At 36.8% G+C, this 17865-nt stretch overlaps 2 protein-coding genes across 2 annotated transcripts; one reads left to right on the top strand and one right to left on the bottom strand.

The window, feature by feature from the left end:
* Positions 1 to 1613: 1613 nt before the first annotated feature.
* Positions 1614 to 8735, bottom strand: LOC116302233 (beta-1 adrenergic receptor-like). The gene is made up of 2 exons (XM_031711463.2): positions 8589 to 8735; positions 1614 to 2908 (listed from the first exon to the last, which is right to left on the bottom strand). The coding sequence occupies exon 2, from the start codon at positions 2738 to 2740 to the stop codon at positions 1724 to 1726; it is 1017 nt and encodes a 338-aa protein (XP_031567323.1). The 5' UTR covers positions 2741 to 2908; positions 8589 to 8735; the 3' UTR covers positions 1614 to 1723.
* A 3256-nt stretch (positions 8736 to 11991) lies between these two features.
* On the top strand, positions 11992 to 17863 carry LOC116302225 (sodium-dependent serotonin transporter-like). The gene is made up of 11 exons (XM_031711455.2): positions 11992 to 12178; positions 12514 to 12648; positions 13089 to 13299; positions 13800 to 14067; positions 14521 to 14624; positions 15073 to 15197; positions 15414 to 15526; positions 15887 to 16018; positions 16643 to 16742; positions 17294 to 17394; positions 17657 to 17863. Exons 1-11 carry the CDS (start codon positions 11992 to 11994, stop codon positions 17861 to 17863), a joined length of 1683 nt encoding a protein of 560 aa, XP_031567315.2.
* Positions 17864 to 17865: the final 2 nt, after the last annotated feature.

Consider the following 17865-nt stretch of genomic DNA (forward strand, 5'->3'; position numbering starts at 1 on the left):
CCCGCGGTTTTGACGGGTTTCCTGTGGATTCTGAGCCAGCGAATCCATTGCACAGCTTTACAACTAGTGCTTTATCATCACTGAAGTGCGCATAAAATCAAAAGAACGAGATTTTTTTTCAAATTCACAGTTTTTTCGAACTTTAAAACTTTAAATATCGGTGGGGAATAAGAATTGCGACCCTATTCAGTAATATTTTAAGTGGTTTGGTACAGGTATTATATTTAGAATCAATAGCAGTATAAATGTATATTAAAGTCACTGTTTGATGCTAAGCAGCCCGGTTACAGCGAGTTGTCTACCGTCTTTATCAAGAACAAAAGGTAAGAAAAAAACGTTTAGTGATGATATAACTTTTTTCTGAAGTTGCAAAATTGTGTTCTCCCGAAGGTATACTTTAGAGTAGAATTCACGGAAGGCGGGGACGGGGAGCTTTAGGTGACATCTAGACTCTTCATCTGCATTTGCATAAAGTGCATGGTGTCCACCTTGAAACTCAAGAAAACGAACAAACAAACAAAATAATAATTACAGTGTGTAAAGACAGGAAATCAGACTTTTATACACTCGAGATAAACCACTTTCTTTATATATCATCAGTTCTTGCATTTCATTCCTGACCGGAAACGCGTTATCCCTTGAGTACCATTTCCTTCTTTACACATTAAACTTACACTGTATCATGCCCTATTTAGATTAGAAAAAATTCTTAAAACATTTAAATGTGAATTATTGATATAAAAAAGTTATAGTTTTATCAGAATTTGAGATTTGTGGATTATTGGGTTGCCTGTGTTTTGGTGACTTTTTTGGGCGGGAAATGCATAGTGGCGCGCGCGCGACAATGCTTATAAAAAAAGCGCGGGAAAATAGTCAGTAAATGTTTTTTTTAATATTTCATTTTAATTATAAATTTAATTAAAATTTCCTTTTTATTATATATTTCTAAAAAGGATTTGGCAAACAGCAGCAGCAGTTAAGGTTTTTTTCATTAAATTGTTTAAATTTCATTTAAAAGATCATCAATTTAATAGGTTTTTTTCAAAACAGATCAATGTTTTTCTGAAAGCAGGTCAGTGATTAAAATACTCATTTGCACTTTAAAAGTTTTTATTCCATATAATCGCACTAAAGCATTAAAGTGTTTACAAAAAGCATTTATTGCTATCAATTGTATTGGTAAACCACATAATTTAAGGCTGCAGGTTTTTTCTAGTAAATTTTATTACTTTCAGCAGAAAGGAAAAATAAACTGTCTCATTCATGTGAAGTTTCTGTTTCAGTTATATATGATTGTTTTATCTTTCTTTCAACCAGAAAACTGTTATAGCGTTCCCTTTACAGAATAGACCAGAACTGTTCTGATTTTTCTTCAGTCGCCAATAAAGAACTTCCTTCCTTCCTTTACTTCACTTAGTCTCTAATAGAAGATTTTAACATCATTTTATCTATATACATTATTATATTTTTGTTTTCTTTCTATTCCTTTTGTTAATTAGTTATTTTCCCTATGGAAATAATTTGAAAAATAATTTTTGCGATTTTTCAAAAAAATTAAAATAAAGTCTCGCCTTTTTAAAAGTAGTATATAATAATAATAATAATAATAATAATAATAATAGAATGATGATGATGATGATAATAATAATAATAATAATAATACATTTTATATTTGTTAACATACATCAAGAAAAGAGATATTTTTTTATTTCTTGGTAGTTCGTCATCTGTGCGAAAAGTCTGATCTATTCGCAGAAGATCGAAAAGGCATAGATTGTAGTTTAATTCTTCGTTGCCCAATTCTTGGCGAAAAGCGTCCGCAAAGCAGTTTTGAAATGAGATACTGGAATGTTCTTCGAATAGCGTTATTTCGAAATGCGTATAAAAAGGGGTTGATTGAGCTGTTGCTATAATGCATCCACTTAGCAAACTTTAGTAGTCTGTCTGTCGTTATCATCGAAGGCAAAGATGATGGATAATAAGTAGCAACGATGGTCAAAACAAACAAGGGAAGCCATGCAATGACGAAAAGTAAAGTTATAAAAGCTATTGTTACAGAGAGACGTATTTCTTTTCGATACGCCCTGCTTCGTGTAGTATTCCGGAGTAGTCTCTGACTTGGTCTTTTAACTCTTGCAAACATAAAAATGAAAATATAAGCTAACATAATGACAGAAAAAGGGACGAGAAAACACGTTGTTACCATCAAAAGGGTGTAAACCTCTTGCCACCGGCGATACTGTAGCGGTTGGAGCGACGCCACGAGCGAAGAAATTACCCAAGGTGTTAACAGAAGGGTTCGAAATGTCTTTTTAGGAAGCGTTCGATGCCTTAATGGACGAACAATAGCATGACAGCGCTCGATACTTATGGAAGTTAGCTGTAAAATTGATGCAGATCCAACGAAGATATCGAATGTGATGTAGAACTGGTACAATCCATCGCTGTAGTACTCGCCTTGAGCTGATTTGACTGAAATAAATATCCAAAGAGGAACTGATATGATTCCTACGAGAATATCACTTAAGGCCAGCCCCAGAATCAGTTTATTAGTAGTGGTCCTGAGCTTGTGGTTGACAAAGAATGCTGCAAAAATCAACCCATTTCCAATGACAATTCCAATCATCAATACAACGTAAAATGCAGTAACTGCACAAAGTTCTCGCTTCGACATTTCAGGATGCATAACAGAAAAATTCACGCACGAGCTGCTATTGAAGTTGTCTTCTGTTTTTTCCATTAAAATGATGTTTTTTTCCACAAATGGAGCTCTTCAGCTTCAAGAGCGAGAAAATTTGAGGAGCATGAAAACGACACACAGCTCTTGTCCAATCAGTGCTTGGTAGAAGATAAGATGGTTGTTCTTGCAGCTCGCTTTTAGTTCTTCATTTAAATTAGATTTCGTATTCTGCAATTAAGGAAATAAAAAACTCCCGTTATCCTAATGATATCGCTGACTGGAATGTTCTTCCATACAATTAAAACTTGTTTATTTGCTGTAAAGCAAATAAGCTAGAAAACGATCACAATCTCAAGGGGCACAATCAACGTATATAGAAATGAAGATAGCTATCAAAAAGCCACTAAACGGCCTCCTAGACGCAATTGAACAGTTTTTCATGTGGAGTGCAATTAAGGTTAAAAAATACTGGTTAAAGGAAGGTCATCCGCTGACGAATTTAATACTCTATTGGCATATTTGATATTAAATTTCTTCGGTTTTCGTAGCTATGGAAACATCTGAATTCAATGAGACTGATATCTCGATTAAGAACAAAACGTTTTTTGCACCGCGATATGTGCACCGCTACAATGATCAGAAAATATGAAATAGTCATTCTAATAAATTAGAACAAAGTAGCCACAAATGAAAAAAATCTTTCACAGGCTTGATTAGTTTACCATGCTTTTTCATTAGACACCTGTTATTTCCATTTAGTTGGCCATGATATAAAATATATATATAACTCCACGATGTTTTGCCGGTTTTATGACCAGGCTACCTAAAGAAATGTTTTTCAGTAATAGCTAATCTTTTTTCTGAGATAAACAAATATATAATTCGACTTCTTTCTCTGCATTATTTTGGTCGTATAACTTACCTACCTTACGAAATAAATGACATTTATAATGAACAAGAAATCTTTGAAAAAGCTTTGGTTTGTGAGATGAGAAAAAACACATTTACTCCAAGACAATTTCTTTTTGCAACCTACCTCACGAAATGAGCAGCTCTAATTACTGAAAATGTTAAAAAAAACTATCTTTTTAGCTAAAGATTAACATCTTAATACTTAAAGAGACTCCGAACGGTTATCATTATTGATGAGTTGGGCAAAATCTACGTAGGATGATAAAGGATTGGCTAAATTCTCATTCTCAAATAAATGGCTTCCATTTGGCCTCTCCTGGAGACTTCGAAGAGGCATTTGGTGGCTCCCGCTGAACCGAGTGCCGTGCACATCAACTAATTACAAGACGTTTTAATTTTCGACCATTGCAGTGTGATGAAAATGTTCAAAGCACTATAAAATGCTTTTAATTTTACCTGTTCATTTGAATTTTTTCCAGAGGGATTGAAAACGAAATCGATAATTAAAATCGCATTTGAGCAAGAGTTGGAAGCCGGAAAAAATGAGGAAACATGGTCTTGAACTTTGATTCCGTAGTTGTCCAAAACAATTCTAGTTTTTCAGCAGTGCCGTGCCAGGCAAAAACCGGCTGAATTGGACAAATAAAACCATAACAGAAGCCTACAGAAAGCATACAGAATCCTCCATGGTCATCGGACAGGATGTTTAACGTTCTCTATTGTCTATCATATCAATTTCCTAATTAAGGTGGCTGACTACTTTGGTAAACATTAGACAGAAAATTGAAATCGAAACTTCTTAAACCTGAAATTTAATGCTGATTTCAAAAATGCAAAGAAAAATGGGGTAATCCGAGCTTTTTTTTGATATAAACACTCCGGAATGACATGCGTTTGTACAATTTTGGAAGAAATATAGCGAAAATCAAGCTCTGTACAAAAAAAATCATAAAACCGAATTAACTTAGGAAGAAACATGAGTAATTTTCTCCTAACACGTAACCTACACTATATTTATAAAGTACTGATAAAAGTTGTTTTAATAAACTATTGTAGACAATGAAAAAACCTTTTTTCGTTCAGGTTCTACGGCGTGTAAGTTATCGTAAAAATTGAGCACAAAACACACATAACGATTTTTTACATGGTTCTAATAAACAGAATCGAGAATATCGAGAATATCTCCTAAGATCGGATTGGAATCTAGAAGTTGATTTTTGCGATCGATTATAAGTGTAGACTTCCGCTCATTTTCCTGTTCATGTTCGTTTTCCTTTTCTGTTTTTTCCTTTTATTTTCTTTCTCTTGAGTTCAAACGATAAAAAACTGAACGAAACTTCTGGTTGTCGAAATATTCGTTTTTGCCACTATTGTAAATTGTCTCGCTTTCTGATTGGTCTAGAGCCGGGGGATATAGGAGGACTTGCCGATAAATTACGTCAGCAAATTACGTGTCATCTTCGTCATCTAGCCGTCAAAATATGTTGTGGACTCCCTTGGCTACGCCTCGTGAGTCCACAACATTTTGACGGCTAGATGATGAAAATCGTGGTAAATAAGGACATACCTCGGAAAACTGGAGGAAATTGGTTAAGTTTTGTATAGCAGCTGACAGCAAAGTTTTGTTAATATATTGGTTGGGAATGGCCACAGTAAAGAAAAAAATCAAATTAAACGGGGGAAAAAACAACAACAACAACAACAAAAAACAAAAAAAAAAAAAAAAAAAAAAAACAAAACCAGAAACGAAGAGAGAAAAAGTTATAAGAAAGAAAAAGAAGGAAAGACTGAACTGGAATGGATTTTAATGAAAGGAAGAGAAAGAGAGTAATAAATTAAAATAATATTCAAATAAAGAAAAATGGAATAATAGGGATAAAAAAGAAAGGATCAAGGGCGGATCCGGACGGAGGAAACTCAATTAGCCCCCCCTCCCTAAACTCACTTAGCCCCCCCCCCCCCCCCCTAAAATTTTGGCTGGATCCGCCCTTGAGGATGGACTGTATTTGATAAATAGAATAAAATTCAAGATGGCCGCCGTATCGGTAAAAAGGTCTGTTATAAAAGATGCGATGCGTGTTTCTTCAAGCCGATATTTTTTCGAAGAAAAGAAATTTTTTTGTCCGGGAAAAATATGCCGTTGAAGAAACAAATCGCATGTTTAATAATTATTCAAGCAGCAAAACACTTTAATAGGTCTATCATAGTTCGTTGATAGCGTGTGCGTCTGACGGCGCAGCACGCACACCTTTTAATTAAAGTACCTCAGCACTCCCACATGAGTAATCATGACGAATATCATATTATATTGTGAATTTTAACTATCAAAATCGCCAAGAAGTTGTTTTGTTTTTGCTTTGTTTGTTTGTTTTTTTGTTTTTTTGTCTTGTTTTTTTTTGGGAATATTTACCTCGCCGCTGCTTGAAGACACGCGTCTCGGTAAATATTCCCCGAATTTCATTTCGCCTTCGGAGAATAATTGTTTAATATGGTTTAATAATATTTCACTATGACGTCACTGCTTGTTTATGTGGGGGATAGAATCGCCAAACCAATAGAAAATTCAACAATAGCTCCTAGCGAAACAGCTTAATCTAAAATGGCCTGATTTTCAGATATAATATGTGTTAATATGTACTAAAAGATATTCTGAGCGTTTGCTGGCTATTCTACTTCTCTTCATGGATTCATACTGGTTTTAGAACAATTTTCGGTGAATTTGCGTTGATTTGACCCCGTCCGACGACCATGATCCTTTGCGTTTAAACAATAGACTGTTAAAGATTGTTTTGATGTGACGGCATAGTAAATTAGGGCAATTCCTAATGCCCTTCAGGATAGATATATTGCCTATCTGCCCACACACATGCAAATATCGCGCATATAACCCTGTGGACGTAAAAGATCCACTGAAGACGCTGGTGACGACCATCTTCAGTGCCCGTGCTAAACAGGGCCCACTGTAATTGGCTATGCTGTTGTGGTGTCCCTGCTCTCATGGGAAAAATATCACAAATCATAAATAAATCATAAATCATATCGAGCAGATTATATAGATATATAGTCCTTTTAATTTACTGATACGGCGGCCATTTTGAATTATGGGATGTCTATATCAATTTATTCACCCATTCATTCACTCATTTGTTTACTGCATTCCCCACACGCCACATTCTCCCTGTGATTTATTACGCGATGCGTCATTCTCTTTAGGCGGTAGTATTATGGTTTTATTGAAAGGAAGCACTTATTTTGAGAGATGGCACCCACTAGACCTTATTACGTTCAGTTGGGCGTAATGTTTCCCATGACACGTGGTCTAAAATGAGGTAGGTACCATCGATTTCAAAAATTGCCCACGGACATCTAGTCTCCTACGCAGCTGCTATTAGTGTGGTCATGCCACGCTCACTCCCCTAAGTAGGGGAGTGATCGTTGCGTGACGAAACTAATAGCGGCTGCGTAGGAGACTAACGGACACCAAGCTAAGCACGGGCTTACTACTCACGCCCACGGGTCAAATTAAACAATCTATATCCCTGGAATATTTCCGCAAAATCTTCTGGAGGATTTAACTCGAAGCTTAAAGTGTCATAATCCATCAATTGAAATTAATCCGAGAGACGGAAATGTTTTCACTATTTCAAATTTTGGCCAAATGTTATGGCGATAAAGCCGTCACAAAAGATGATTCCATTTTCTCAATTGACCTAACTCTTTAATGTCCATCGTTTGTTGGGGAGTCAATTTGAAACTTGATATTCTAGACAGAATAAACTTATGACATTCGATCAATAAGCGATAATCACTTGGAAGAAAACTAGAAATTGAAGCTAGAAAAAGTATGACAAAAAGCTTACTTTAAACTCTGTTAGTTATTGCTTGTATGGTTCGAGTGTCATCACTGTAAGAGAGATTCGATCGGAACTTTTTTTCATGGGTTGCAATTGAGGGACACTTTTATGAGTTCGTGCCGCCTCAGGAAAGCCATTTGTATGTTGAAAACCTCACTGTGTGGTGTGTGTGGGAGAGCTCTGACCGGGATGGAAGAAAGTTAAGCCGAAGAGCCGTTTCACTGAGCTGGAATGATTGAACAGCCTTTTTCTAATTATATTCCTCGCTTCCTCTTTATGACGTAATAATATTGATATTTAAAAATGACGTCACATCAATGCAATCATTCTAATCATTCATGAATCATTACAAAATTTATTCTGAATTAAGGAAAAGGAATTTCAGCGAACGAAATCTAATTTCGTGAGATTACAAACAAATCAAAAAAAGAGGGAAAATGGGAAAGAAAGAAAGAAACAAAAGAAAGAAAGAGAGAAAGAAAGCGGGAAGGAAGGAAGGAAGAAAGACAGCAAGAAAGAAAAAAAAAAAAAAGAAAGAAAGAAAAGTTAAAACCAAAAAAAGTCATAGAATAAGAGTTCTATGTTATGATTCAATTTAAATAATTATATCAAAAACGAAGTCAAATTTTCGTTTTTCTTTCTCGGGCTATTTTGATTTTTCGAGTGAAAGCTGCTGATTTCTTCAAAACATTAGACACCACCAATCGATAGTGTGCTTTAGATTAGTATAGTATTATCAGGATTTTTTGTAAGTTATCGTTTAAAAAAAGCAATTTGAAAAAGCCATATGTCGGCGTAAATCCACGGTTGAGATGCGTCATTTTTGGTGAAAACGTCCCTCAATATTTATAATTAAAACATTTGACGGTATAACATCGAATACAATTTTTCCTTATCATAGCATTCGTAGTAAGATGTGGATATTTCTCGTGTAATTTGCGGTATCAAACCACACATATACGATACCGTTAGCAGACTGTTACAAAATTTTACGACTGTACTATATATATTAATTCGGGGACTGCGTAACTCGAGTTCCAATGTATCAAGAATTGTACATACGAAGCATTAGATAAGTACAAGAGGTGCATATCGGTCAAAAATTTCACAAGTAAATTGAACGCTAGTAAGATTTTACGTACCAAATCTTGGAGTACTTAACGGAAGAGGCTGCAGGCGAAGCTTTTCTTGCTTCTTGAGTCTTAAACCAACAGACCAAAACTTAGTTCTAATGATTTCGGTATCTTTTCTATTCTGGACGAGTGGCTTAAGTGGTATTTGCAGCTTTACTACTTACAGGTCAGAACTATTAATTAGCCTAGTCACTAAGTTCCGTCAATTTATGCATCAATTTTAAAAACGAAAACCAATTTGAACTATTTCGAAATCCAAATTACCAATTCGTCTCCCAAATAAAAAGCCGTGAAATTCTAAATTAAATACATTCAATTCATAGATCTAAGGAACAAAGATTTTTGGAAAATTGAAAAGTTAATTTGACGGGAAAAGATTACTGCTTTCGGGATTTTCACTTACCCGAAGCTGTGAAACCGCTGGAGATTCTTCATCTGCAATTAAGATCCTTGTGAAAAAACCGTCTTTAAAAAACATCTAATTGAAGTTATAATTTTGAATCCCAAAATAAAATAAATTGGATATGTTGCTTTAGTAAATTTTAGAGTAATCTGGTGCATATTGGAAAATACAGCTATTCAATTTGAAATGTTGTTTGTAAATTCAAAAAGGAATTACCAAGAAGCATGATTTATTTTAGCACGATAAGGCCAATTTTAATCCTTTTGGCTGGAAAATTAGATTTTCATGGATTGATAGGTTTAATCAGATGCAAAAACAAATATCTAAACTATTGTTGTCGGGCAGGGAAGAGTGAGTAAGATAGATTGCCAAGTACTTGAATAAGGAAAACATTTCTTGGGAAGAAAGTTCTAGGTGATCTAGCTTCTACAACTTTTAGCTAAGACAAGACAAGAGAACAGAACAGAACAGAACAGAAGACAAGAGAACAGAACAGAACAGAACAGAACAGAGAATAAATTATTATAAATTATTATAAATAATAAGCAGATAAATAAATGAATAGATATGAACACTACAGTGCCTATTATATAGTTATTCTAGATTGCGCTTATTCGCGATTGCGCATTAAAGATTATCGGCGTTTTAAAAAGATATTTCGGGGATTTTCCAAGTTGCTATAGATATGCACGGGGGGATTTAAAGCAAATATGTGCAGAAATAATCTAATTGATTCGTGTGTATTGTAAGAAAAGCTAGAAAGAGAAGGGCTTTTTTTACAGAAAAAAGATAGAAACATCATAGGAGCATAGTCTTATCCAATTTACTATGGGAAAGCAAAGTCCAAATAACATAGTGTAGAGTTCTTTATTAAACACCGTATGGCGCCATTTAGATAAATTTGATGAGTTCTCGCCTCAACAATTATAAAGAAAGATTATACTCACCATCGTAAAGTGTTTTTCTTTTACCACAATTGTAAATTTTCTCGCGCGCTGATTGGTTAAAAAACGTCGTAAATAAGAGGCCATACCAACAAATGGCGTCATGCAAGATTTCGTGCAGTCTATTTCCTAGAGTTTTGTGAGTTTTGTAGTAAAAAACAAATTTACGATGGTTTAGCGTGGTATGTCCTCTTATTTACCACGATATGACGCCAAACGTTGGTCAAAATTAGTTATGGACCCACTCGGTTTACTCCTCGTGAGTCCATAACATTTTGACCAACTTTTGACGTCATATCGTGGTAAATAAGAGGACATACCACGCTAAACCATCGTAAATTTGTTAATTCTAAACCGAAAATGTAAATTTTCTCGCTTTCTGATTGGTCGAGAGCCGTGGTAAATAAGAGGACATAGCAACAGATTGCGTCAACAAATTACGAATCGCTCGCGCACGGAGCCAGTGCGTGAAGAAACCGTTTTTCTTCCAACGAATGTTTTTGCGTTTTTTTTCTGACAGTAAAAAACTATTTACGATGTATTCAATAGCTGACATGATATTGATTTTTTCTTACAACTGATGACAACAGACGTTTATGTAATACAGTTCTATCGAATCTTGACAGATGAAGACAGTGCAGCTTGAAGTGTTCTGTTAAGAGTAGTGAAGCAATGTGGGATTACGTTTTGTCATAAGAGGCTGAGGGACTGTCTAAACAATACTGATCACTGTGGAACATGATCAGCTAGGACTCTGAGATCTCCCGTTTTCTTAGTCAACGTGGGTGGGTTGTCTGTGTGGGTTGAATATTAGAGTACTTTTATTAAATTCATCAATCAAAGCAATGATTTTAATAACTTCATGGCTGTTTATGTTAAAAAAAATTAACTACGCGATCTTGGAGCTGTGACTGAGTTAATTGATAACCAAATGATATGGTCTGTTCCGACACTAGAAAACAAAAACGTTTGCGCATGCGTGCCTTTCAGCACATTTTTTAAGAATTTAGAAGAGAAAATGTTCGTTTTCTCCAAGTATACAAAACATTTCGCGAGCATACTTTTGTGAGACAAGACACTGTATTAACGAACACAATATGAAAGAAATAGCCTTTACGAACATGGACACGTAGTTTTGGAATTGTAGTCAAATTTGAAGACATTTTGACTGCATAAAATCTCTCACCCAGAGCCTGCGTCCTGGCCTGCGACGAAAAACGATTTTTTTGAGACGAGGCTTTTTTGGACTTCCGGTATAAGAGCGCATGCGTTCGAAGACTTAAAATAAAATAAAAAATATGTTTCCGATTTCTAATTTTCCTTTTGATCGGAAATAAACACACAACTCTGTTTGAAAGCATGATTTTCATTGATTATATTTAACTTTCGAAAAATTGCGCATGCGCCAAAATTGGATTATGCAAGAGCCCTTGTTCTTCGCCGTAGGCCAGAAGAAACGCAGGCTATGGGTACGAGATTGGACTGCATTCGGATTTAGAGCATGCGCAGACGTTTTTCACTCGTGTCGTCAGGTCCTACACAAAGGCGTTAGGTTAGCGAGAGTACAAGAGTTGATAATTAATGCTTTTTCAAGTCTAAACATTTTGTTGGTAAATCCAAATAAATTATATAAAATAATGGCGAATCAGTTTCATCAAACTTATTTTATGGGTTCCCTGTGTTAGACTACTTCGTTACAAATATTTCCCATCAATCAATGCTGTCACAAAATGACGTCACAATGGGAAGAAAATCAACGAAATTTTCTGAAAGTTCAAACAAACAAATTTCGGATTTCAATGATAGCTTTTTTAATCAACAAAAACAACCCAAGAGAAACTAAGGGAAACTATTAAAGGGCAGTATAAATGCTGATCGTCGTGGTAACAGGAATAAAACTGGTGTTTTCGCTGCATTTGAAAATCATCGATTAGATTGAAAACCAAACGGCAGATCGTTGATGAAGGTAAGCTTAAAAACTATACCTCAACAATTACATTCTTTTCTCTACAATTCAAAATAAATAATATACTAATTCTTTCCGAAGGATTGCCGAATATTACCAATGGGAATATCAGATAAACGCGATAAAGATGAAGAAGGAGAAAACAAAGAGCTGGAGATCAAAGATCTTAATAAAACTCGCGAACGATGGGACAGGAAAGTTGAGTTCCTTTTTGCATGCGTTGGGTTTGCAGTGGGCTATGGAAATGTCTGGAGATTTCCTTATCTGTGCTTTAAAAATGGTGGAGGTAATACTGGAATTCGTATATATATCGTGTAGTATTTATGAAATGAAAAAAATAAGGCGTTCAAAAGCGTATCTTCAGCCTTTTTCAAATTTTTAGATTAGTACTTGAAAAGTTTTAAGTATTCAAATTTATACTAATAAAGTCACAAAAAAAGGTTAAATTAAAATCTCTACATTCAGAATAAATAAAAATACGAACTTTTGAACGAAAACAAAAATTAAGTTACTTATTCCTTTTGTGTAAATACAGACTTTTTCTTTAAAGTTTATCGACTTTGTATTTATTCAATTTATTGTGATTATCATTTAATTTATGAAAAACGGTTATCTTTTTAGGTGCCTTTCTCATTCCTTACATTCTCTTCCTATTCTTGGGAGGCGTGCCTCTTTTCTTCTTGGAGCTCAGCGTTGGTCAGCTTTGCCAGGAAGGACCGATCAAAGCCTGGCAAAAAATCTGTCCACTGCTATCCGGTATGTAAAAGTTATGCGTTAAGAGTCATTGGAAAAACTTTTTTAGTCAGTGGAGGAAGAAAAACCTGAGAAAAAGCAGAAAAACAAAAATATCTAAGAAAAAACAAAAGATATGTAAGGAAAATAACACGAAAAATAAGACTCACATATGGCGAGAGTTGAACCAAAAACACTCCTCCCACCTCCACCCCATGGGAACTGTAATAGTTGAGTCTTGTACATTACTTTAGCGATCCAAAACGACCAGTTATATAAACATTTGTCTTGTAAAAGACCCCTTGCATGTGACGTCAAATCAGCTCGATCTGGGGGACAAAAAAAAAAAAAAAAAAAAACAAAAAAAACACAACAACAACAAAAAAAAGAACTCCTATCTCCTGAGAATATTGGAGCCTATAGTTTTGTCCCCCATATTGAGCTGTTTTCACCTATCTCTTCAGGTATTGGCTTTGCGATGATAACGATATCGTTCTTGGTGTCCATCTACTACAATATTATCCTGGCGTGGAGTATATACTACCTGTACAGCTCTTTCCTGACTGACATCCCTTGGGTAGGATGTCATCACCCATGGAACACGCCGGAATGCTACCAGTGGAACGCTACTGGAACGAATATGACTGGGGTATCACCAAGTAGGCAGTTCTTGATGTAAGTTGTGTGTCCCAGTGGCGGATCCAGGGGAGGGGTGCAGGGGACGCGCACCCCTCCCTGGTTCGACTATGAGCCCCTACTTCAAAGATTTAACCAATACAAAATAATGCTTTTTCCTTTTGATTCTAAGGGGTGCACCCCTCCCTGGGTTAAATATGTGCGCTGCACCCCTCCCTAAACAAATTCCTGGATCCGCCCCTGTGTCTCAATTTAAAATGGAAATCGAAACATCTTCACAAGAATATGTAGTTACTTACTAGTTTAAGAATGCTAGTCAACTACAATGCATTGCGCATATATTTTTGTTTTCGTCGTTCGCCCTAACTCTTCCTAGTCCAGACATTTGCCCCTCCATTGACCGCTTCGCTTTTGTTGGGGTGAGTACATGCATCCCAACAAGAGCGGAGCAGTCGAAGAAATAGCAAGAAAATTATCAAGCAATTTTAAAATTACAGAAAAAAACCCGCAATTGTTTTTAATGGTTCTCTTTTATACAGCCATAATGTACTTGAAATCACAAGTAGCATCGATCAACCGGGCTCCCTGAACGTCAAGCTAACAGTGTGTCTTCTAATAGCCTGGGTTCTAGTCTATTTCTGCATTTGGCGAGGCATCAGAACGACAGGGAAGGTGGTTTACGTCACGGCTACTCTACCATACGTCATCCTAGTGATCTTATTGGTGAAGGGGCTGACGCTTCCTGGAGCAGCCAATGGGGTTCTTTATTACGTCACTCCTCAGTGGCACAGGCTGAAGGATCCAGCGGTAATCATGACAACGAATGTCTTTAATATTGATGATCACTGTCAAAAGTATTCTACGTAATGTCCTGTGCCATGGTCGTGGCTTGCGTCTGAATCTGAAATAGATAAGCGATGCCATCCCATGATTTCATCTATTTTTGTCGGTCCGTTATTCTTAAAATCGTACGATGTGATTGCCTGCTTGAGCGGGTGGTATTTTCTATCTCCGGGTAAGGAAAAAACTGTGCCCTCGGTCTTGAGATTGGAGCTTGGCTTAATGACTGCCTCGGTCCATATATTCAAGACCTCGGGCACACTTTTTCCCTATCTGGACCTCAGTGGCCAGTAAATAACCTCTCTCTATATTTTTAAGCATATTTAGTTTTAGAGCAAGGATCAAAAAACACATATTATGATTATACGTATATAGCCAACTTTGTTAAATCGTACACTATGCATTCGCTATGCTGAACAGGTTTGGATAGATGCCGCGTCACAAATACTCTACTCTTTGACCATTGGTTTCGGTGTTATCATAGCTTTCGCAAGCTACAACAAGCCAAATAATAACATCTATAAGTGAGTAAGAGCTTTCTTCTCTTTAGAATTAAAAAACTTTTTAAATGTAGTTGTTTTATTATCTTTATACCTTCTGTTAACCGTTTAACATATAGAGCGGTTTAATGTCTGTAGGCAAAGTATCTGTAGGCTCTACCCCCAAAAACTGTTGTTCAAACTGATGCCTAGGGTGCTTGACAGTTACCCGGAAAACCCGGAAATTCCAGTTGGAAAAGCAAACGGTACGCATTTTCGATCGGAAAGTTCCAGAAAAATCGGTCTTCCGATTGAAGTAGTCCAGTTTTCCCGCCATTTCGGTTCTTTCGGTAGACGCGTGCACTGTACCATTTTTCGAAAATCGAAGTTTCCCGTCCCGCTCTTTTCTTTCCATTAGCGAATGATTTTCCAACCGGATAGATTTGAATGTTAAGCACCCCTAATCCTCCATCTTATCCTCCATTTTCCACAGGGATGCTTTAACGATTTCCATCGTCAACTGTTTGACCAGTGCCTTGGCTGGGTTCGTAATCTTCACCATTGTTGGATACATGGCACATGTGCAGAACAAGACAGTCTCAGAAGTAGCGTCTCAAGGTGAGCGTTTCTATTTGTTTACTAGTGTTAAAAATAAGAATGGTTTGCGCTGCTAGTAAGGCGCCTCTGGATCCATTCTCACTTGTCAACCAAGCTGTTTATTAGCCATTCCGAGTTAGCATTTCCTTGTATCGTGGGGTAGTTAGTTTAAGGGGACAAAACAGACACCATCTTGGAAACCCGTCCCCTAAACGAATGGTATTGATTTTGTACCAGGGCCAGGTCTAGTGTTCATTGTCTACCCAGCAGCCCTTGCGCAGTTACCAGTCCCACACGTCTGGGGTGTTATATTCTTTCTGATGTTGATAGCTCTTGGACTTGACAGTCAGGTACGTTTAACATATAAATCGAGTCAGCGCTTAATCGTGGTTTATAGTTATAGTTATAATGCCTATAATTTCGGCTGAAAAAAAAAATCAGCTACAAAGTGCAGAGGATAAACTCATTTCTTGATGGTTGAAAAACTGCGCACTCTAATCTATCAACCAATGCCTAAGGTATGTTTTTATATTATGTAGAACGTCTCTAATGCTTATACTAAAGTGTTAACCCTGAAAAGCTCGACCAATTTACGTGCGAGATCGACGCATGCGCAGACGTTTCCAGCCCTCATAAGTGGATTAGTAAATTGTAAAAGACCGCATGGGGTCCCTGTGGTAACCCTAATGTTATATCATTTTTCTACCTAGTTTGGCCAAGTAGAGGTTGTAAGCGCAGCTATCATTGAACACTACCATAGGTATCTGTACCGTTACCGTGAACTTGTGGTTCTCATGCTCTGTGTTGTGACGTTCCTACTGGGACTCTCTTGTGTAACTCAGGTAAGTTTTTTAATAGAGCTTCCATCCAGTTTTGGGTGCACGAAAGAAGCTTAAGAGTCGCATGAGGCGCAGTGGAGTGCAGTGCGGTTCGAGCTTCTTGAGTGCTTAAGCAACCGACCAATGCACCCAAAATTCGATGGAAGCACGCTAAGCAATGACCAAAGCTTTTATGACATAGCAAAACCGTGGAAATATCTTGTTAAGAAAAACATTCTCAACGAAATTTCCGTCACATAGCGCGCTCTTCTCAACACTTCAGCGTGCACCATCGATTTTTTTGATACACGCTCGGGCTAATAACCAATCACAGCGCGCGTTATATCGTAACTATGTTATAACCTTTATTAGTCTACCACTATTTCACTGTCTGAGGAAAATCAGTATGACTTTTGGTAGTTGCGCGCTCGCAAGCGTGACATCATTGCAGTGACCATGGCTTGAAATCAAACTTTGTAGCCGTTGTCTCCTTCATTAGGAGTTCTTTTGGAAGTTTCGTAGATGAAAACCAAGTGTACATCAGAAGAAAAAGTTGGTTTTCTTTATATGAAAGCCACCCCTTCTCCTAAAATATATACATTCTGGTCCATGCACCTGTTTATTTTAATACTTTTCTATGTTTTTCAGGGTGGGATGTACGTATTCAACCTGTTTGACTCGTTTTCTTGTAGTTTATCCCTTTTATTTCTGGTCTTCCTTGAACTGATTGTTATTGGCTGGATCTACGGTAAGACTGGGACCAGTTGTACGAACAGTGGATAGCGCTATCCTTATGCAGTGGATAAGTTGATGCTGTTATCCAATAAATGTATCCCCATGGATTATATTTATCCGTCGGTAACGCTATCCACCCTTCGTACAACTGGGCCCAGGTGATTAAAATAAATTTGCTAAGGCATCGCTATTAATATTCCAAGATTTTACCTTGCAGTGCTGTGTGCAGTTATAAAGCACGCGGGGATTGGCCGAACACGATAAGAGAAGCGCAACGCATAGTCTAACTGCACACAGCACAGCACAGCAAGTTATTCATTCCTTTTACAAAATACAAACTAGAATAGCCGCTATTCGTTATTTCGAATACGAAGAACAAAATGGAAAGTGCGCACTCGTGCACTATGTGCTCAGTGAAGCACGTGCGCCCAACCAATCAGAGAGTTTTGTAACAGTTACTTCATAACTCTTCGATAGATTTGCACATTAATGTTATTTGTAGTTCTTGTTTAAATAAATAAATAGATATATATACATTTCTTTCTTTCACACACTGGAATAAAGGTGCCCAAAGGTTTGCAAATGATATCGAAGACATGACTGGTCACCCTGTGTCTTTCTGGTGGGTCGTTTGCTGGAAGTTCATTTCACCTTTAATGGTTTTTGTAAGTTGAACTAGTGACATTTTTTCTCTTTCAGGGATGGGAAGTGGGATGGGAAAGGATGTGGAAAGTCGTTCCGTCATCTTCCACGGTCACATTAATGTATACACCACAGGAAGCCCATCAAAGAAACAAACGAGAAAATCCCAAACTAGAAACTTGTCTCACAAATAAACGGTTCTTCTTATGCTTTCAAAATTTATTCCTTTATCATACTGACTCAGTTATATATTTTTGGGGGCCGACTAATCTTTTTTTATTCTAGACCATTTTCATCATCAACTTGGTTCAATACAAGATGATAACATACGAGGGTGAGTCCTACCCCACTTGGGCAGAGGCCTTGGGGTGGTTAATAACCTTGGCTTCTATAATATGGGTTCCCTGTGTTGCAGTGTACAAGATCCTGACAAGCAACAGATCCCTTTTGCAGGTCAGTGAAATTTATGAAGAACATTTTTTTAAAAAGTAAAA

The sequence above is a fragment of the Actinia tenebrosa genome, unplaced genomic scaffold, assembly GCF_029948245.1.
Source record: "Actinia tenebrosa isolate PJP-AT-01 unplaced genomic scaffold, QUT_ActTen_1.0 PGA_scaffold8__29_contigs__length_14323225, whole genome shotgun sequence".
In the NCBI taxonomy this organism is placed as follows: Eukaryota; Metazoa; Cnidaria; class Anthozoa; order Actiniaria; family Actiniidae; genus Actinia; species Actinia tenebrosa.

Bases quoted from the DNA above. Each gene is read 5' to 3' on its own strand.
- LOC116302233 (XM_031711463.2), bottom strand. From the start codon at position 2,740: ATGGAAAAAACAGAAGACAACTTCAATAGCAGCTCGTGCGTGAATTTT.
- LOC116302225 (XM_031711455.2), top strand. From the start codon at position 11,992: ATGGGAATATCAGATAAACGCGATAAAGATGAAGAAGGAGAAAACAAA. The intron at 15,527-15,886 runs GTACGTTTAACA...TTTTCTACCTAG, and splicing joins CTCTTGGACTTGACAGTCAG to TTTGGCCAAGTAGAGGTTGT. The intron at 16,743-17,293 runs GTAAGACTGGGA...ACTGGAATAAAG, and splicing joins TGTTATTGGCTGGATCTACG to GTGCCCAAAGGTTTGCAAAT.